Below are 21141 nucleotides of genomic sequence, written 5' to 3' on the forward strand. Positions count from 1 at the left end.
ATCGGGTTTACCTCAAACGAGGTAAGTTCAAAGCTGGAGAACGAAGACTGTAGAAAACACTGCTTACATTTAAAATCCTTTTTGTAAACAGTCACTGTGCCTCCACCTCTGCCTGACGTCCGTGGCGAGTTAAAATAGCAACAATCCGCAGGTAAAAGTTCAGATAGAGCACTGGACTCACCAACACTCAGCCACGTCTCAGTCACACACAGAAAATCCAGATCACGGGAACTGAAGAAGTCCCGAAGAATAAAAGTTTTGTTTAAAAGTGATCTGGCGTTCACCAGGCCAATCCTAGCGGGAGCTGGAGTTGGCGCTCGGGGTTCAGGAGGTCCAGAAACCCGCCGCAGCGATCTCAGGTTCCGATAATGTTGACAGCGGAAGTTTAGCCTGGGAGGGCATGGGCAGCGAGGCCGAGGAGCATCATCATCAAAGCAGACCACAGGCACCAAACAGGCATCAACAGGATCCAGAAAACGCCGAGACGCAAAAAGCCTAGGCAAGAATCCATGCACTGGTCGGAAAACAGCAGAATAATTCTTTAGGTAAACCTTTAGCTTCACCAGGCGACCGCTTCGTTTACCCCGGCGACGATGACGCTTTCGCCGGGAAGGTAGCGTGGGAACCCGGTACAGGTAACCCGGGGTTTCCGATGCGAATGGGGGCAGGGGTTGCTGCCCACCAGCTCCAAAGGACACAATATTTTGGACCACAGGTTTGAGGTCCAATAGTGTCTGGCGATCATACCTCAGCAGAGACTTTGTTTCATGGATGACACAAATTAGAAATAACAAATTGAACTAAGTATGAAGTATACTTAGTTCAATTACATATGAGGTAAGTAAACCAGGAGGTCCTGAACACAATTCATACTAGTTCATGAATGGGGAGGGGAGGGCTCCATTCATGAACTAGTACTCCAAACATCAATACACAGACTGACAGTTTTAGTGATTTTCCACCAAGTGAGTTCCCCCAAGTGTGCTGCACAGCAACTAACAAGAGTAAATCAATGCCTAAGGCTGTTTGTGTTAGTACCCTTTACTTTGCCTTTTGTATGTAATCACTTTTCATCTGGTGCCAGTCCATACAATGCTGCCCAAGGAGGGCGAGCTCTCATGCTGGTCTGCTCTAAGCACTATCTGAAAGAAGCTTATGTGCTTTAGACATTATGCCAAACCCATTATACAACAAAATATTTTATTGTGACAGATGCAGGGCTGGGACCACATGCCCACCCAAAGTAACATAGCAGTACACTTTGATTTCGAAACACCATGTGGTTAGTTGTACATTATCAAAGATGCAAGGTCTTTTTTTTAAGTTTTGTTTCTTAATGACTCGTTTTTCCCTTCAGACTCCGTACTTTTGGCCATCAAACTGCTGGGAACCAGAAAACACAGACTATGGTGAGAGCCGTTCTGTTGTAGTCATATTTGAACTTCCACTGTGTATGTGCGTGTTTGTGTGTGTATAGAGAAGACTAATGAGACAGGCTGTTTGTGTATCGCATAAACTGTAGCTGACATGTTATTAATGCTGATTTTTACAGAGGTTAAAAAGATGAAACGCAAGTGTTGCAACTGTGTCTCCATGTTAGATGTGATAACAAGGATCAGATTTAGTTTTTATTCAAACGCTTGGCCAACAGTTAGAATCAGGTATAATGTAATGCTTTCTATTTTACACATTTATTTTTTTCAGTGTTTTCCAACTAAAGTTAATTGTGTCTACCTCAGTCATACTCTGACTGAGGCAGTCTGATTACTGTGAAGGAAAACAGGAATGCCTTGATATGCATGCACCTGTTGTGCACAGTTGGCTGAGCATTTTAATGGTGATACAGGGATGAGCTTTTCATTGTTACAGCCAAGCAGAGTGGAGATAAAGCTTTCATAATGCCAAAAATGGGTTGCTGAATAGCTGCATCCTTGCAGGTCTTTCATTTGTTGTTTGAATTGTAGAAGGGGAAAGGGGCTAATGCTCACAGTGGGAATAATCCTGGGAGTGTTAGAGGAAGTCAGTGTCTCAGATGCAGCAACTGATTCACTTGAATGATGCCCCTTAATGAAAACACTCTAATGGCATAATGAAGCTTGCACATTATGGTCAGTTAACAAAGAGATGAAGGGATGATGATAGTACAGGAAGACATCAAAAGTCAGGCGTGCACACACCTTCAAACACACAAGCGCCAGCAGTTGCAGGCACACACACACACACACACACACATCATAGTAAATGACCTTTGTGATTTGCAGTCCAGTCTAAATGTGCAGTTGAGAGGATTAACTGAATCAACGCAGGGCCACTTAAGGCTGTTAAAACGAAGCTGAGATCCTGTTCTCCCTTTATTACCATTCTCTTTGTCTCTCTCAGCTGTTTACCTCTGCAAAAGAACAATGCAAAATAAAGCACGTCTGGAGCTTGCAGACTATGAAGCGGTAAGTGAAGAAGGTCTTTTAGTGTCAGCACTCCTTTCTATCTGTGCTCTTCCTGTATTAGCACTGCTTTCTTACCTTTTGGTTCATACTGACAGTAACAACATTTGTTTTTCCGTGTGTCATTGTATAATTTGCAGCTCTCTTTCAACAAAGCTATTAAATGAATCACTGGTTTAGTCATTATCTGCGTCTTTTCCTTTCATATCAGAGCAGGAGTCATTAAAGATTGTATCCAGTTGTGCACCGTACGCAGCATGCGCGATAAACATAATCAGCCTGGATTCCTACAAAGCTTAGTTTTCCTGCTTCTTCTTTGTTTTACTTACAGGAGAGCTTAGCAAGGCTACAGAGAGCTTTCGCCAGGAAATGGGAGTTCATTTTTATGCAAGCAGAAGCACAAGCAAAGTAGGTTTCTATAAGAACCACACACGCATTGAGCCATTATAAGTGAGTTCTCTTACAGCCTCGTTATGTCATGATTAAACGTTCCTGTAATTACCAGTGCACAACTTCACAGATGGATTGCACATTAAACATGTGATGAAGTAAATGGCTCATAAATGTTTTAGATTAATCTACACACCCTGTCAGAACTGTTCCCTGAATTCTATCTTTTCCCTCCCAGAGTGGACAAGAAAAGAGACAAAATTGAGAGAAAAATTCTTGACAGTCAGGAAAGAGCATTCTGGGACGTGCACAGACCAGTGGTGAGTAAAATTGTGATGGTGTTGTCATAATCACCTCTGCTGTTACTAATAGCATTGTTTTGCTGACTTTACTAGCATCATCCTACTAGATGAATAATGCTGAAATAATAATTTCACACTGACCACACTCTAAAAGAACAACTACCCAGAATGGTACATTAAGTTTTTGTGAGTTATGTATTGTCTTTTTTATAGATATCACATAACACTGTGATTAATAAATTGTTTCATAAATGTTATGCAATTATAAGTTTTAAGCACTTAATAGATGACAGAATTTATATATGAGCTTTACATGGTTCCTGTAACATTTAAAGAGTGTAAATAGCTGAACGCTCTGCAAATACCCCGGCGTGTATTTGCCTTGGCCATACACATGAAATGCCACATCAATAACTGTCACAACACATCAGCTTCACCGCTGCTCTTTACCTTGTTTCTGCACACTTGCTTAGCATTAGCATTTAGTTTCCCCTTGAGGTTTAAGGGTCTCCTCTGCTGTATTCCTGAAAGCCACTGCTCCACGGCTAATTGGGAAATAACAAGTTCAATTTATGCGTCCTCGGAGCAACATAATCAATATTAATTCAAATTTCACAGTGACACCATCAAGCTCTGTTCTTCTGGAAGAAACCTAGATTAGACTACTTGCTCAATCAGCCAGTATTTGCACTTTAAGATTCTAATTTCCTGCTGGTTTCCATGTTTTCCTAGAATTGGCACATTCCATTTTTAATTAACCAGCATCTGACACATTGTCCCGGAGACTTCCAGCAAATCCAGCTCATTCTCATTTCCAACTTGTCACATACTGATTCTTTGTTCAGGACCCGCAGGCATCACATTTTAACGCACATAGTATCTTTTAGTATCATTTTCAAAGTGCGGGGTACTTGGTGAGATTTTAAGATGCCCCTGTCTGAGTTAGATGACATGAGACTGCAGGCAAATGTCCTGTGTTGGTGTTGTCTCTATTGTGGACTATGTAACCTTGGCAAAGATACGAAGCTTGCTGCAGATGTGTAAGATTTGTAATGGGAACTGGGGAGAATTTGTTGGCTAAGCGTATTTGAAAAATGACACAGTACTGAGCAAAAGTTTTAGGTAGGTGAGAAAAAATGCTGTAAACAAAGAATGCTTTCAAAAATGGAAGTGTTAATCATTTATTTTAATCATCATGAACAAAAGAGAAAGGTAAATCAATTCAATATTTGGTGTGGCCACCCTTTGCCTTCAAAACAGTTCTTCACACAGTTTTCGAAAGAACTCGGCTGGCAGGTTGTTCCAAAACTTTCAGAGAACTAACCACAGATTTTCTGTGGATCTAGGCTTCCTCACATCCTTCTGTCTCTTTATGTAATCCCAGACATACTTGATGAAGTTGAGATCAGGGCTCTTTGGGGGCCATACCATCACTTCCACCACTTATTTTTCCTCTTGAAGATAGTTGGCTGTAGTTTGGGGTCGTTGTCCTGCTGCAGGACACATTTGGGGCCAATAAACAATCATTTATATTTCTGAAAGCATTCTTTGTTTCACACCTGCCTGAACCTTTGCACAGTACCGACACCTTTACTAATTGTGGCATCGTGCTAGAGTACACTGTGATATAAAGTACATAACTGTGTTCTAAGAGTCTAAGCTCAAGGAGGAGTATAATCAGCTAAAATTGTGATCACAAGCTGGATTTCTCATGATTTTTGGATTTTCTCCTCATTTTTTCACAGCCTGGATGTGTTAATACAACAGAAGTTGACATAAAGAAGTCCTCAAGAATGAAAAATCCCCACAAAACTAGAAAGGTACTTAAGAGCTTTCGACTCTTACCTGATTATTATGTTACTTATTTGTATCTATATATTACAAGCATGAATGCAAACAGTTTCATATTGCCATGCTTTGCTTGTTTGCAGCATTAAGGCTACTGATATTGATGCTTACGTTTTTGATTTTATTAGTCTGTGTATGGGCTGCAGAATGATATCCGTACCCACAGCCCAACCCACACCCCAGCTCCAGAGGCCAAGCAGCCTACAGAAGAAGAACTGCAGGAACAGGTTAGACCTACAGGTGGCAGTAGAGGATTTGTGATTTTTGTCAATGATAGTGCTTCAATTGGACTTGGCATTTTACTACAGCCGTCTTATTTCTGTTTCCAGTTAATTGCACTGAGCACCTTTTGAATATAAAGCATAACTTGAAATGTCATATCAGTATGACTGAAAATGAATGAATGAATTCATGGAGACTGCTGTCTGCTCATTGTTCCCCGCTGTGGTTTCAGATCACCTTTTGGCAATTGCAATTAGACAGGCATCGACTGAAAATGTCCAAAGTGGCAGAGAGGTGAGCGATGTTCTTTGTGTCTTTATTCAGTTTAGCCATCGATCTGTTTATTGAGCCTTTAAACAGCCTAACACAGCTGGGAATTAAGAACTAAGATGACCTTGAGCAGTGTTTAAGCCCAGACAATGCCTTCATCTGTCATCAGAGTACAGAGATCCAGATACCTGATCCTGTACAAAGTGTCTGTTTGTCATTCCTTTCTAAAAAGAGAGATGTGTTCAGGAAAGACTTCTAAATCCTTGTGTCCAAGTAGTGAGCCAATCCCTCTTGTCAAACTCTACATTTCATTTCATTTATAGTATTTGCTCCCAAGGGAATTTACCTTCTCTTTCTGTCAGGTAAAGCTAACAAATAAACCACCCATTCTTGTTTTAAAAAACAGTTTGTTGGGCTATACGGAGCAGTATCTTGAATACGACCCCTTCCTCACGCCACCAGACCCATCTAACCCTTGGATCTCAGATGACACCACACTCTGGGAGCTTGAAGCCAGGTGGGTACAGAAAACCACAAATGCTAAACGTTATTCCCAAGTGTTTCTATAGCACATATTGATCTGTGAAATCGTGTTGTACTTTTTGTGTCCTCCTCCAGTAAGGAGCCAGGCCAGCAGAGGGTAAAGAGGTGGGCTTTTGGCATTGACGAGGTTCTCAAAGATCCTGTTGGGAGAGAGCAGTTCCTAAAGTTCCTGGAGTCTGAGTTCAGCTCAGAGAATCTCAGGTACATCATAAAAAAGTTATTTCTATAGAGCAGCATGCCCATATACAGTACATACATTATACCAGTATTGCAATGTCTACCATAATACATTAGAAATGTCCTCATCTTAGCTGAAATATTAATATAAATATAAAATATATTAACATGTTTGACTGGATGTTAAAGCAGTTTGTATCACAGCCAACCATGAGTAAAAAATATTAAACAGCTGCTTTCCCACCGTTGCTCTGCATTCAATGAAACATTTATAGCATCTGTTTATAACTATCCAAAATTCAGATATGGTTGCCATCCAAGGGCAGCTACTTTACTTAAAGATCAACAGTTGTGGAAGGAGTACTAAGAAGATACAAAAGATAATAATGCATCAGCAGTTCAGTGTAGCTGGTTGAGATAGACTTTATTTTAACAATGATAAAAATATATCATTTGGAATTTAATCAAAGTTTGTTATCATTTATAAAATGAACCGGTGCTTGATATTGAGTACAGAAATCTCCAAAGCAACCAGAAACTACTTCTGTGAAAAGAAATGATGTGACTCTGCAGTGTAGCCTAGTATAAAAATAATAATACTTCAAAAACACACTCGCTGGCTACTTTAGTAGGTATAACCTAATCGCTTAAGCGCTCATAAACTCAAACATGTGATGAGCCATTCACAAGACAACAACTTAAGGTATGTACACACTGCTGATTGGAATTCAGAAAAAAAATTGATTTAAGTGCCTTTGAACGTGGCGTGGTTGTTGGGACCAGACAGGCTGGTCTGAGTATTTCACAAACTGTTGATTTTCCTGCACAGCCATCTGTAGGGTTTATGAAGAGTGGCCTGAAAAAGAAAAAAAATCCAGTGAGCCAAATGTTAAGATTTGTTTGTTGATGCCACAGGTCTGGGGAGAATGGCCAGACTGCTTCCACAGAAAAAGAAAGGAACAGGAACTCAAATACTCACTTGTTATAACCAAATTACGCAGCAAATGGGCAGCAACATCAGAGGACCACACCGGCTGCCCTTCCTGTCAGCTAAGAACAGGAAACTGAGATTACATATCAAACAGCCTGACCAAAATTGCATAGTAGAAGATTGGAAAAATATTCTCTGGTTTGATAAGAATAAGGTGTAAACAATATGAAAGTGTGAATTCATCCTGCCTTGTAGGATGAATTCACTGCACGTTGTGTTGTGGGAGTATTTTCTTGGCACACTTTGGCCCCCTTAGTATCAATTGATCATTGTTTAAAACCACAGCTGACCTGACCGTCATGGCCATCCCTTTATGACCACAGCACACCCATCTTCAGTGCGCCCCAGGGTGGCTGTGGTTACAATGTAGCTTGCCATCACCAGTGTGTGAATGTGTGTGTGAGAGGGTGGATGACTGGATGTGTAAAGCGCTTTGGGGTCCTTAGGGACTAGTAAAGCGCTATACAAATACAGGCCATTTACCATTTGCCATCTTCTGATGGCTGCTGCCAGCAGGATAACGCACCATGTGACAAAACTAAAATGACCTCAAAGTGGTTTCTTGAACTCAGTGAGCCTCCTGAGTCACCAGGTCACAATCCAACAGAGCACCTTTGGGATGTGACTGAATGGGAGATTCACGTCATGAATGTGCAGCCGACAAATCTGTAGGAACGCTTTGATGCTATCATGTCAATATAGACCAAAATCTCTGAGATATGTTGTCAGCACTGTGTTGAATCTGTGCCACAAAATGTTAAGCCAGTTGTAAAGGTAAAACATGTAGGTTGGGCCTAGTCTGAACTCATGATCCCACATGGGTCCATACAATGGGAATATATGAATAAATTTGTTGCCATGAGTGACGGTTGAGAATGCACTCCTTCTCTAGCTGCACATACATTAAAAGCAATATGAAACACAGGAATCACAAAGTACATAACAATATGATTATCCTGAGATGAATCTTTCTTTGATGGTAGACATGATCAATAACGACTCGAGTGGCTTTTTACTAGGTGTACAAATGACTCATAATAATAGGTGCATTTTCATATCAGCAGCAACATGTTGTTACTGGAGTCAATACTTCTTCCCCTGTGTAAGGCATTTTGGAGAGTAATTATAAAATGTGTATAGTAATGGCAATGTTTTCAAAGCAGGGATAGCTGGTGGGTGCATCACTTAAAATATGCACACTGTCACAGTGGGCAGAATATCAGAGCCACATACAAGCAGCTAAATGTAGTGTAATCATGTGCAGAGTGGCTCCTCTGCTCCCTACATGCTTGATTTGTTGCTACCCAAAGTTAATAATTAGGTCAGTTTAATTAAACTCTCAGTTTTTACTCTCCTGGAAATGAACACGCCCACCACTAGCGAACACGCCCACCACTAGCAAGCACGCAAGCACTGTCATTCATAAATATTTTAACTTCTATCCACCTGGGGTTTTTAAATTAAAATGGTTTCCTGCTGATATAATTTCCACTTTTACAATCTGTCTCTGTTGAAGTCTCTCCCCAGAAAGTTCAGAAATCCATTATAGTCCAGTCACATTCCTTAACACGTGTTACATTTTCTTTCTTTTGTGTGATGACAGAATGATGGAGCAAATTCATTAATATAAAAGGTAAAAACTGGAAAAGGGGTGCCCTCAAAGGAATTACCAACTTAGTATTGAAGATGATTTTTTTTGCCTAGATACCAAAAGCTGCAGATGTCATGGTTTTAATCATCTGACAACCTAGTGCACATTACGCCAAATTAGGGTCTCGAGTTAAAATACCATTTGACTCCACATGAGCATTTGGTCAGCTGATTTGCATACTCATCTGCTTCTATTGCAAACAATGACTTTCTGAGACGGTCCAATGACACATTTTTAAATTACCCCAAGAATTATTTTTTGCCTTGTATTCCTTAATTTATAACTCAGTAATACTTAAAAAAAAAAGCAAACAAATAAGTAAAAAATTGTCACTATCTGATGAAATACACACTGATACAAACCAATCTATCACAAGCTAATATCTGCCAATAGTACAATAAAACAAAATTAGTTGACCAGGCTCAATTGTCCCAACGGACAGCATGCAAAATTAGTCCATTGTGGAATTGATGTGGACTGCAAGTAATTATCCCTTCATTGGTTTGAAATAATTGTGACTTTGGTTTGCAGGTTCTGGCTAGCAGTCCAGGAACTAAAGAAGCGTCCAATTAGAGAAGTTCCAACTCGAGTCCAGGAGATCTGGCAAGAGTTTTTGGCCCCAGGGGCACCCAGTGCCATCAATGTGGATTCAAAGAGCTACGACAAAACCACCCAGAATGTCAAAGATCCTGGACGCTACGCCTTCGAGGATGCACAGGTGAATGGTTGCACAAAAGGAAATGATGAAGAGATATTAAATAATAGCCACAGCTGTTTAGTTTGTGTTGCACAATGTAGAGAGGAATAGGAACATTCAGCCTGTCACTGGGACTTGGACAGTGATCAAACTAGTGCTGAGTGTAGCTGACAGACCAATGAGATATTTACTACTAGCAGTTTACAAACCACAGTCTTGGGGATCAGTGAAAGATTTTTTTGATTTGGTTTTAGTACAAGTGTTATTTGTGTCTGACTTCATACTCGTGCTTTTCTTCATCATTCTCACATTATGTGTTTCTTCACCAGGAACACATCTACAAGTTGATGAAGAGTGATTCTTACAGCCGTTTCATCCGTTCCAGTGCCTACCAGGAATTACTACAGGCCAAGAAGAAGGTAACAAAATCAAATAAACCACAAAGCCTGGCTAAAAACATTTGATAAATTAGTTAGTGAGAAAATAAGACGAGAGAAGTACATGTAGATGACATTACGTGACACCCTATTTGGATTTGAACTGACTCTGCTGACTTGCTGATGCTGAAATAAGCCCTTCTAGCAACCAAAGTCACACCTTTTCAAAGTCTGTTAAATTACATTTTATCCCATTCCCAGTAATCCCCTTGCGTAATAACAAGTCTGCAACTTGCTTTTACACTTACCTGTAGTATCATACAGTGTATTCTGCTACAGGAGTAATGTTGATATTTATTTGTTCACTAAGGGACAAAAATCACGATATTGACAATTATATTGTTATTGACTTATCACAGTAAAGTTAACTTAGCAGCATTTGGAACAATACAGGAATCACAGTGGATTTGGATTTCCCATGCCTTATTGCTTTAGCAGCCTGGTGCATTTCAGACTCCAAGTAGCTTCTTGAAATTACATATTTGTTTTTAGACAAAATATGCTGTTAAATTCAGTTGTTAAGTCTATGTCTCCCAAACCAAAGTGCAAACCAGTTCAAACCAAAAAAAGTTGCAAATAAAATCGGACCGCTGCAAACAATAACAGGCAAAGCGGATTTGTACAATATATTAATGGAGTCTCTTTCAGGTGTATTTGATGGAGGAGCTGATCAGGACTCTTGTCAAGCTTGTAGAAACTCTTATGAATACAGAAAAATGGGATTTCATACCATGCAGAATATTTCAGCATTACACAAGCGCATCCACGTGGTTAAAAACCTACCCTGTCTCACACCTCCTACTCTTTATCACCCCTTCTATCTGGCAAATAACATTTCAGTATTGTATTAATGTTTTTTTCTGTTTTTTAAAGAAAAAAACTGTTAAACCTACATCAATTTTGGGGCGTATGTTGTGTTAGTTCTTCTTTTTGATTGAATATGATGTGAAAGTAGTACATTGTTTTACAATGATGGCAGAATATTCTTTTTTATGCCAGCTAAAATTAAACGAAGCCTGCATATTTTGTTGATCTAGCTCATGGATTCTTACATATGTGTAATTTGTTTAGTGACCTATGAATCCACAAACTAAAGTCACCTCAAATATGTGTGTGTGTGTGTTTTTTTTTTTTGTCTCAACAGAAAAGTAAGAACTTATTCTGAAGGCTCTTACTCCCAGGTAATATCCAATGATACCATATCCTCTTCATGTACTACATTTGGTTGTTGTTATTTAATTCTTGTCAGTATGTTGTGATTGCTACTCTACTTAAATGTTGTGCTAAATTCTACCATTGAATGCAATACAAAATGTGCAATTCCAGCACCAAGTGTGTTGTTAAAATACTGTGTATTTCTTCTTCCCTTCTTCCACCTTATTCCCTATTTTCATTCTTTTCTGTCTTCTTATCTCTTCTCCCAGCGCAGGGGAAACCACTGGCATCCAAGAGGTTGACCAGTTGTGTGCCATCATGCTAAAATCAATGCCAACTCTCTCTCTCTCTGGGACATGGAGAGGGGAACCATTTCATCTCTTCATCATCATTGTCTGTCATCTGCTCTTGGCCCTGCCGGATGATGAGCCAAGCCTTCTGTTCATCTGTTGTCCACAGGATGTTGCATGTCCATGGAGGGGATGTTCCTTCTTCTCTCTCCACTTTCAATACCTGATATATTTCCAGTATTCTCAGAAAGGAGGCACTGCTGGACTTGAGGGGACACTGACAGACAGTCAAGATGAAAAAATAAAAAATGACACTGAAGAAAGTTATACCCAGTGTTCCAGTTCTTTCCATCATAAATGCTGGATCGGAACCTCCCTCCTGTCTCTCACTTCCAGCTGAAACAAATGATGTCAGAGAGAGAAAAAAAAACAAAAAAACAAAAGAAAAAAATGTAGAAAAATATAAAATGACAGCTTAAACTGATAAATCTAACCAATGTCATTGCTTTACATGATCTGAGATCACAGATACTTTGTCACGCTATGGGAAGTGTTGTGCAGAATGAATATACAATATATATATACATATATATATTATGATTAATATTATTATTTATGGTGCATTTATTTTTGCTTTGCATTATTTTATTGCACTACAAATAACTAGCACATATGATTTTCATTGCTCCTGTAAAGTCACATTCAGATTTACATAAAAAAAATGCTGTCTCCTGTCTTGCGTAGAACATAATTCTTTGTTATTCTCTCCTGCATTTATTTTTATACCATATTTAAAGACACTTTTACTTACTTGTATTATTAAAGTTGGCCCTCTATCTGTTAATATGGCCTGGGTCTGATTTTTTCTTTTCCTGTATACACACAATTTTAGAATTAAATATTCATTCATTCAAATATTCATCAGTTTTAATATAATCCAACGGGTTATGTGCCCTTAAACCATGCACTTTTGCTTTCTGCCACTAGATGGGGTTAAACTATTTCCCATCGGTTAAAAAAAAACAACAGTTTTCAACACAAATCAGCAAAATGAGCTACGGTACTCTGCAGACAAATGGAGTTTTGTCATGCAAAAGTGTCATCATCCTCCGGTTTGCTGAAAGGGTTATTGTTCAAACTCTGCCCATCTGAGGTTTTGCACGGTCTGTTGATGTTTCAGCTCTTTGATGGCAGAAGTGACAGTCAGAGTTTTCAGTCTTTGTGCCCAGTGGTCAGCATAGCCAGAGCCGCAAAAGAGACAAACATCATTGTCTCATTGTATCATTGTTGCATCAAGGAATGTGAACCGTGGCATTTTTTTTCAAAGCATGCTGTTAGTGCATGCACAGAATGATTTATGGATTGGAGGTTACGGTTTTGTTTGATGTGGTGCTGTGCCAATAAGAAAGGATAATTTAGGGGGTTTTAGGCAACCATTGTTTCTCTTATCCACTTTCCAAATCTAATCCACTTCCTTAAAAGTAAAGTACCATTAACTGTCAAATTCAAGGTGAGGAAATGAAAACTTACGATGGAAAAATAAGATAAGGGAAAATCTGTCATCTTAGATTTGCCTATTATGGATGAGTAGGGATCCATATATAAATATATATATATTCAGAATATTAAAGGGCAGACAGAAATAGACAGCCTGTCTCTCCTAGATTTAAGTGAAAGAAATGAAGCTTGATTTGATTCACACAATAGCCAGGACCAATAGGAAAAAACCCTCCCATTCTTGAGGAGGGAAAGGGGTGGTGGGGATTCAAACTAAGGCAGGCTTTACAGTGACTCAAACACGCTCAAAGACAGACTGCAGACAGTCTCCACGACACTAAGATATGGGCTTACTGTGACTGCAGTCTGAAGCTTATTTTCTTAATCTAAAAGCCAAAAAGAGAACATTAGACTCAGAGAGAAAGACGTTGCCCAAGAGGATGGGAAACTGAGCACGTCCCAAACTTTAAGAAGGGAAGAAGAGGAGCAAGGACAAGCCTGAGGATACCGCAGATTATGTTGCCATGGAAACCGAAACTTGGAAGCGGACGCAAGGACCACTGAAGGTGGACGATCTCCCTTGAATGCATCGTCGACACGTCACTGTCCCGCTGCACACATAAAAAGGTATACGAACCATACATTACATTTGACTTTATACCATATTGAATGCCTCAAGACTCAAAAAAGCGCTTCAGCAGATGGTTTTACATATAATCTTTCATAACGCATGGCTTGCACTAATTTCAAATTATTAACATTAAGTTCAAGAAAGTTTTCGATATTAGATAATACACACGGGCAGGTATGGTATCCCATTGTAATGTCCGATTTACACGGAAATATAATGATACATTATTTAAAGGCGCACAGTTTTGCAGCACATAAGAGGAAATGTCACCGTGTACGTGAACGCGCCATGTAGTCTAGCGTTTGGATTTCCCAGAGAGAAGAGAAACTGGCTGAGTGCTGGTTCATCATATCCCACGTGAGTTTCTGACTGACTGACTCAGTGCGTCTCTGAGTGACTAAGTGCAGAACCATGTAATTGGAACGGCGGTAGTTGTACAGCTATTTAGTATAATGTCCCAGCACTGATGGTTTGATTCCCACTGGGGCCACCCATTATAAAAATATACACCTTCAAGGCGTTGAAAGGTGTTCTGGATAAAAGTGTCTGCTAAATTACTATAATTAGTGGCTGGAGGTTCCAAGTAATTAGTGTTGTGAGTGAGAGAATTAGTGAGTGATGACAGCCTGTTGTACTTTTCTTCTTAGTGAGCTTAAGAGGCAGTTTAGCCTTTCCAGTGAATATGAGACTGAGACATAATGATCTTAATGAACACTATGTGAAGTAAGACCATTTATGTTACTACAATAGCCTGTGGGTGCTGAATAATCTCTACTCTTTTCTTTTCCTCTCTGTTCAGTTGCACAGGTTTATATTCCCTTACGTGTTCTCTTTGTGTTGTGTGCGCTGATGCCTCTCCAAGTTGGTTTGAGAACATATGTGTGCATGTGTGTGTGCGTGTCCCTACAGTATGCGTGCGGGGAATGGTGGGGAGTTTGCCTTCTGATCCTGCTTACGGCTCTGGTGACTGCACCACCTTGTACAATCTGCTCTGATGTCAAAGAGGATTTAGCACACAGACACATTGTAATTTCTTAAGCAACAGAAACCACGTCATTGTGAGTCTCTGGAGATAGTAGCACTGGCATTTGATAGCAAACTTTAGTAACACGGTTAACGTGTCAAGTTTGCACTTATTATATGTAAACGGGAACTTCCCGCTGATGCTGAGGAACGTGAATTAAAACTGTGGAGTAAAACTGCAGTTTGGCCTGTTGTGGCACATTTTTCAGTTGAAAGCAAACTTTGATATGTCAACATATGAGAGTCTTCAAGAGTAACCATCCTATTACACAGTGGCCTTCTGGTGTAGCAGGCCACAGTAACTCACCAAACATTGCTCAAAGTCAGAGAACTTACATCCTAGTGAAGATCCTAAAGTGGTGCTCGTTAGATAAAGAATACTTTTATTTCATATATCATAAAAATATAATAAAGTTTTCATCTTGAAATACCTTAAACAAGCTGACAGAGGTTATAAATGTAAGACTGTGAAACAAAGCTATTAAAGAGGAAACAAAAGGAGAAAAACATTTTGTTTAAGTGCAAATGGAAGGTGGTGTTAATCGCTGTAGCTTATAATGTCTGCAGTGACAACTAGTGTACTATCACAGGATTTCTAATTGGCCTTCATCCCCACTAAAGCACTTTATGTTGCTGAGGCGAAGAAGTTGTCTTACATTCTTGCCAGTACTTAGCTTGGAAAGCATTATATCTGGGCTGCTAGTCATTATCAAGACGGATTGTGGTGACAAATGGCTACCCGAACTGCCTAAAGCGGCTTCCTGGCGATGTTGGCGTTAGACACATTTACACAGCAAAGCCCCTAAAAAGAGCCCCCCAACCCCCAGCTGTTAATGAACCAACAGTGAAGCGTAGTTTGGGAAAATGCAATCCGCAAATGCAGATAATGACATGGTTCCTCTTTGTGTAATTGGCTCAGAGTGAAAACATTTAATTTACCTCTCTTTCCCTTTTCCTCTCTCTCTTTGCATCCTGTGTATGTACGTTTGACTCTGTATGTGTGTCTGTGTGTGTGTGTGTGATTACACACACATGTGTGGACACACATGGGTGCATGCGCGTGCGCGTGTGCGTGTGCGGCTACCCGTGTGTGTTTGAGGTTTGAGCTGCACGGTGAATTAAATGCAGTTCTACTGTAATTAACTGCACTTACCAGTCTATGTATGAGACTTTCTGACGCACCAATAATTGAGGCATCAGGTTTTGTTTGTTTTAACCTGCCTTTGAAGACGTGCTGGGAAGACGTTTCGCATGGTTTAGTGGAAGTACATCTGTGTGTACAAATTTGAAAGCCTTGGAAAGGATTCTCCTTTCTTTATTCAATTATTTAACAACTGGATATTTAAAATCTTCAGATATTTAGCTGCCAGGCTGGCGATTTTCATGAATAATTTTGTTTTTCATTTGACTTCAAGATTTAAAAAAAAAGGCCCATTGTTATCCAGACAGAAAACATTACCACGGTATTATCATGCCATTCTGAAAAACAAAACATAACAAGTTCCCACTGATGATAATAGCTGTTTTCCAAAAAGCTTGTGTCTAGCTCAGCAGTCTCTCTGGTATTTGTGTCTGGCATTTGTAATTTCATTAGAGGTTTGAATTTTGGAACCAATATCTGCCACAGTTCAGTGAAGCATATTCAAAGTATTTGTGGTTCTGGTAAAACATAAAGCTGTGTTTGTGGACAATATTAGTGTTTAGCAGACACAAAGGTTGCGCTCAGTTCTGTCCCAGCATTAACACTCAAAACCACAGTCGCCTCCTGTCTCTAGGACTGTGTGATGATCGGTGCTGTGTGTCCAAGAATAAAAATCACAAGAGTGACAAAAAAGAAAGAAAGAAAAAGCTCACAAGGAGGGATGAAGTTATATTTTTCATGAACCCCAAGTAGTGTTGGTTTTGTTTCCTGGTGTGTCATGAGTCCAGAAACCCCAACGAGTCTGCAACCCCCTCTTTTCCCCCCCATCTTCTATCCCCAACCACTAACCATCTACCTCAGACTCCCCCAAAAGCCCCTGAATCGTTACCCCAAAACCACAATTTGTCTTGCAGAGAGATTGATGGGTATAGCTCAGCAGGGCCACTACTCTAACACCAGCTGAGTTTGGGGGTGGAGAGGAAGCACAGTTGCTGACTGTATAGGTCATTTGTCATGCCCTGTGTACACAGTCAGTCAGGTCATCCCTCCCCAGCCCCAAGAGCTATCCAGACTGTAGATCACCGGAGTCACACGGTGCTACATAAGAGACTGATAGAGGGAAAATGGGGAAACAAGAGCCTGGACACAAAAGCAGAGCATGTGACCCTGATCAGGGGTTTGTGCACTTCAACTCCCAGTCAGCAGGAATAAGATGGAGCAGGTAAAGACAAATGAGACTGTCCTTAAGTGGAAGGTAGTTCACTAAAAGATGAAGTGGGGTCAATATTCTCTGATACAGCAGGTGGGGGAAAGACAGTGGTATTGTTTACTTTAGTTATTCTAACCTTATGGTGGGTGAGCGTAGGGGAGTATATATATATGGTCTGTATGTGTGCAAAAATGTACATCTCTAGAAGAACCACAGACATTATTTGGATGTCCAGTTCCCAATTCCTGATTCGGATATGATTTAGGTGCCAAAATCATAATTTCCTGTGTAAGAACTGGCTTAAATGTGTGGACACACATTGTTACTTCAGCCATATAATTGATCTAGTTCCTTAGCAGACTGTACACAGATGTCTTAAGAAAAAAGCAAAGCAAAACCAAACTATAAAAAAACCTTTTAAAAAATTCACCAGATTAGATTTGAACAAGAAAAAAATTAACAGTGCACTCCATTTTCTGTGCTTAAGTAACTGCAACGTATGGCTTTATTTATTTTTTAATAAAAAGAAAATCATACTTTATATCTGGTAGATGGACTAACAGCTGCTGTCTAGCTTATGGCAAGTGCTGCTGGGACAGTGATATACAGACTCGAGTGCTCATGCTGCTCAGACAGAGCTGCCATGACCTCAGGGTCAAGGGCAGAAAAAAACGAGGCAAAAAACAAAGTGGATTATGATAAAGTAATTTGTTCCATGTCAGAGTGAGTTGCAGGTTCAGGAAAGGAACAAAGAGAACATACGAGCACAGCAAAGAAGAGTCTGTGAATAGTAGCAGCCAATGGCCTTGAGGCCGTTTGGTTCTCTGTCAGAATTTCTAAGTTGGTGTCATGCAATGCTTGTCAAGAGCAACATCTGCTGAAAAGATGCTTGAGTGATGGTCAAAAATGTGCTGGCGCAAATACTGACAGCTTGCACACGGGCGCGTACTCCGTTTTGACTCAAAGAGGAATCATTTCTCCAGATCATGCTATCTGGTGCTGGCATCGTACAAAAGGCACTGGTGATTATGGACAATATAGGCCCATAATCACTCTCACTTTAGTTTTCTTCACGTATATCACCAAAGAGTAGATGAGTGAACTGTACGGTTCTCCGACTCTTTCCCTAATAACATGCAGATGGGCCTCTCTAATGCCTGTTTACATATCTGCGGCATAGTTCATGACTAAAGTAAGCAAAGCCCTAATTATTTTACCCAGCGACGGGACCAATAAAATCAACTTCCCCTTCTCGTTATGGGTGTTTAAGTGTATCCTTTGATAAGGGCTTTATTTATTTTTGGAAGAGTTGCGTAGCCGAGAGGAAAGCAAATAGAAGTAATGACACAGAGATGCTGACAAATGGGGGCCCTGGTGATGGATTCATTTCCTCAATGATGCCTGGAAGGCTAAACTGCAAAGGTGGCTCAACAGGAATGAGCATTCTCACAGTTGCAAGCATAATTGGCAACATTAGTATCATGTAAGCAATTGTGTGACTGTCATGTTTCATCTCATACTACCTAAATGTGTTACACCAGCTTTAGTGTAAATGTCCAGATTCTGTTTGTGCAGATGTCTTACTCCGTCTATTCGCTACATTGTATAGTAATGTATCTCTCTTTGCAGAATGCTGTGGAGAATAACTATCCCTGTCATACTGGCTGGGGTGCTCTGCATCACTGCAGAGACCAAAAAGTCCCGTCCTCAGGGAGCCATCCCATCTCCATACAAGTCCAAAGGGAACCTGTCTGCGGACCGTCACCACCGATTGCTTCAGCAGAAACCAGAGGTGCTATCCTCTAGCCGGGAAGCCTTGGTTGTGACAGAGCGCCGTTACCTCCGCAGAGACTGGTGCAAGACCCAACCTCTTCGTCAGACAATCAGTGAGGAGGGCTGCCGCAGCCGCACTGTGGTCAACCGTTTTTGCTATGGCCAGTGTAACTCCTTCTACATACCACGGCATATGGGTCCAAGCTCGAGTCAGGGACAGAGTCGAGGCCAAACCTCAGGCTCGGGAAGAAAAAACCACAACAAAGCCCAGGAGCCATTTCAGTCCTGCTCCTTCTGTAGGCCACATCGCATCACACAGCTCACAGTGCAGCTAGACTGCCCAGACCTGCAGCCCCCTTTCAGACACCGCAAGGTGCAGAGAGTCAAACAGTGTCGCTGCATGTCTGTGGATGTGAGCGGCCATGGGAAACTGTGAAGGGGGACTTAAAGGTCTTTTAAATTTGGAATGACATCATTTATGTGCTGTCAGAGGCAGAAATTCACAAACTTAGCCAAACAAGGACTGGCTTCAAGAGGAACTGTTCTGCATCGTGTTGTACAAAGAATGGCTTGTCTTGCAACAAAATGAAACATGGAACTAGAAATACACAAAAGCTCAACAATGATTTAATTAGAGAGTAGCAGCCATGTTCACATGCCAGTGTGGTTAAAAAAGAAAAAAAAAAAGGGGGGGGGGGGGAGAATAAATCAAGTGGCTGTGTAGAGACAGTGATAATAAAGCTGCTGGTGTTTAACAATGGACATTTTTTTTAGTTGTAGCATTTCAAAAATATCACATCTACCTAAAGGAGTCAAGAAAGTACCTCTTAAAAATGACAGAACATTATGGACACCGAGGATGGCCAAGCAAAAGTGAAAGTGCATTAAAGTAATGTCCAACTGTATAATTAGTGCAACCAATTAAAACACTCTTTGTAAAATGTGTATCTATAGGTGGTTCTACAATCTTAGACAGCTTGTCAGTATCTTTTTTTTTGTCGTGTTTCACAAGTATTCTGTTACCCTTTTTGTGTATGTCAAAGAAAAGATGAAACAATTCACACCATCCACCTGCTTGGATACAAACCTGATTGTATACTGTACATTTTCCACAAATATACTAGCCAGGAGACAAAAAATAAAGGAAAAAAAATCTGCAGCATGTGTAATGGAGTTGCAATGCAATGTATACAATATATACACGTGTGTTTTAAGTATGTAAAAATATATTAAATCTATTTCATATAAAACAAAGTGATGTGTAGTGTGCATATAATTTGTCATATGATAAACAGAAATTAATCACCAATAACGGAATTTTTAGTCACAAAAATCAGGGTAATGTCTTTTATTCAATAAATATATATTTATATTCTTTTTAATGGTCAGATGTATTCAGTCAAAACACAGTGCTGGTATTGTACATGAAAATCACATCACATGATTCTACTGCTGATTTAGCCTATGGATATTCACACTCTTTCACATAACACAAAAGGTAAAACTACCTGCATAGGATTTTTCTTGAAAGAAAACATATTTACATTAATGTTGAAAAGAACAATAGTGGGGATCTATCAGATCACATGACTTAGAAAGACATGACCTTTTAAATGAAAAACACTAATAGAAGAGGTGCTGTATGTAAAACACGTAGAATTTGCAGTTGAAACGCACCAGATGAAAATATTGAAAGGAGTAAATTTGTTATTTTTCAGGCCATGTAAACAGACTTTTCTTCCTTGTAGGTATCATTGAATCATAATTGATGCATCTCAAAAATAAGCTTCGTTCAACTCATTTAAAGTCTCCACTATGCAATAAGGCACCATATAGAAATATTATAAAATCCTGTGCTTTTCACCATCAAGGGAGATGTGAACACAACGTGTTAATGGTTTTTCTGGAAACGGCAATAAAAAATGGCTACATATTATGTATACTGATAAAGCTTGTCACCAAAAACAACAGAAAAGGAACACCAAGTATTTATAGCAAATTTTCATGCAACTTGAGTTCAGTAATCAGCTTAGGGATGCCTTTTTATAACACAGACTCGTTTCTTTTTGTGAAATGGTGGGTAAGGACATTAGCTTTAATCCCAAGTTTAAACGATACACTTTGAACCAGCTCACCCTCGACAGCCCTAAACCAATTGAAAACAAATACTGGGAGCAAATAAACGCTAAAAATGACTGATGACTCGTGTCAGATTGTACAAACACAGCTTGTGCAATAGGCTAGGTGATGATAATTTTCCATTGTCTGCTTCAGATCTTCTTACCCAACTTTGCTTTCTGTGGAAAAAAAAAAGACAAGAAAAAAGTGTGAGTTATTTACAGCTGGAAGCACTGGCGCTCCGCTCTAAAATGTTACTATAAGAGCCAGGATTGTTGTTTCTTAAAACACTGACAAGCATTTGCGACCAATTGGGTCTGTTAGGTGAAAGAAA

At 39.9% G+C, this 21141-nt stretch overlaps 3 protein-coding genes across 5 annotated transcripts in view; 2 read left to right on the forward strand and 1 right to left on the reverse strand.

Annotated features, from left to right (window-relative positions):
- Positions 1 to 12258, forward strand: part of rgs7a (regulator of G protein signaling 7a) — a 55190-nt gene extending 42932 nt beyond the window's left edge. Inside the window, exons 6-18 of one of the 2 annotated variants that reach the window (XM_085183030.1) lie at positions 1358 to 1409; positions 2380 to 2444; positions 2773 to 2849; positions 3070 to 3151; positions 4879 to 4953; positions 5110 to 5208; positions 5436 to 5497; positions 5880 to 5990; positions 6092 to 6217; positions 9367 to 9553; positions 9862 to 9951; positions 11114 to 11150; positions 11394 to 12258. In XM_085183030.1, the coding sequence (XP_085039156.1) occupies positions 1358 to 1409; positions 2380 to 2444; positions 2773 to 2849; positions 3070 to 3151; positions 4879 to 4953; positions 5110 to 5208; positions 5436 to 5497; positions 5880 to 5990; positions 6092 to 6217; positions 9367 to 9553; positions 9862 to 9951; positions 11114 to 11134 (1047 nt within the window). In that variant the 3' untranslated portion in view covers positions 11135 to 11150; positions 11394 to 12258. The remainder of the gene's footprint in view (positions 1 to 1357; positions 1410 to 2379; positions 2445 to 2772; positions 2850 to 3069; positions 3152 to 4878; positions 4954 to 5109; positions 5209 to 5435; positions 5498 to 5879; positions 5991 to 6091; positions 6218 to 9366; positions 9554 to 9861; positions 9952 to 11113; positions 11151 to 11393) is intronic. The other variant, XM_085183031.1, reaches the window with a different exon arrangement.
- Positions 12259 to 12373: 115 nt separating this feature from the next.
- On the forward strand, positions 12374 to 19943 carry grem2a (gremlin 2, DAN family BMP antagonist a). The gene is made up of 2 exons (XM_085183034.1): positions 12374 to 13538; positions 18546 to 19943. Exon 2 carries the CDS (start codon positions 18547 to 18549, stop codon positions 19123 to 19125), a length of 579 nt encoding a protein of 192 aa, XP_085039160.1. The 5' UTR covers positions 12374 to 13538; position 18546; the 3' UTR covers positions 19126 to 19943.
- The window catches only part of fmn2a (formin 2a), a 49856-nt gene continuing 41976 nt past the window's right edge, over positions 13262 to 21141 (reverse strand). For both annotated transcript variants that reach the window (XM_085183006.1, XM_085183007.1), the window contains exon 19: positions 13262 to 20986. In XM_085183006.1, coding sequence (XP_085039132.1) covers positions 20960 to 20986 — 27 coding nt within the window. In that variant the 3' untranslated portion in view covers positions 13262 to 20959. The remainder of the gene's footprint in view (positions 20987 to 21141) is intronic.

This window comes from Neolamprologus multifasciatus, chromosome 13 (assembly GCF_963576455.1).
Source record: "Neolamprologus multifasciatus chromosome 13, fNeoMul1.2, whole genome shotgun sequence".
Lineage (NCBI taxonomy): Eukaryota > Metazoa > Chordata > Actinopteri > Cichliformes > Cichlidae > Neolamprologus > Neolamprologus multifasciatus.

Bases quoted from the DNA above. Each gene is read 5' to 3' on its own strand.
- grem2a (XM_085183034.1), top strand. From the start codon at position 18,547: ATGCTGTGGAGAATAACTATCCCTGTCATACTGGCTGGGGTGCTCTGC.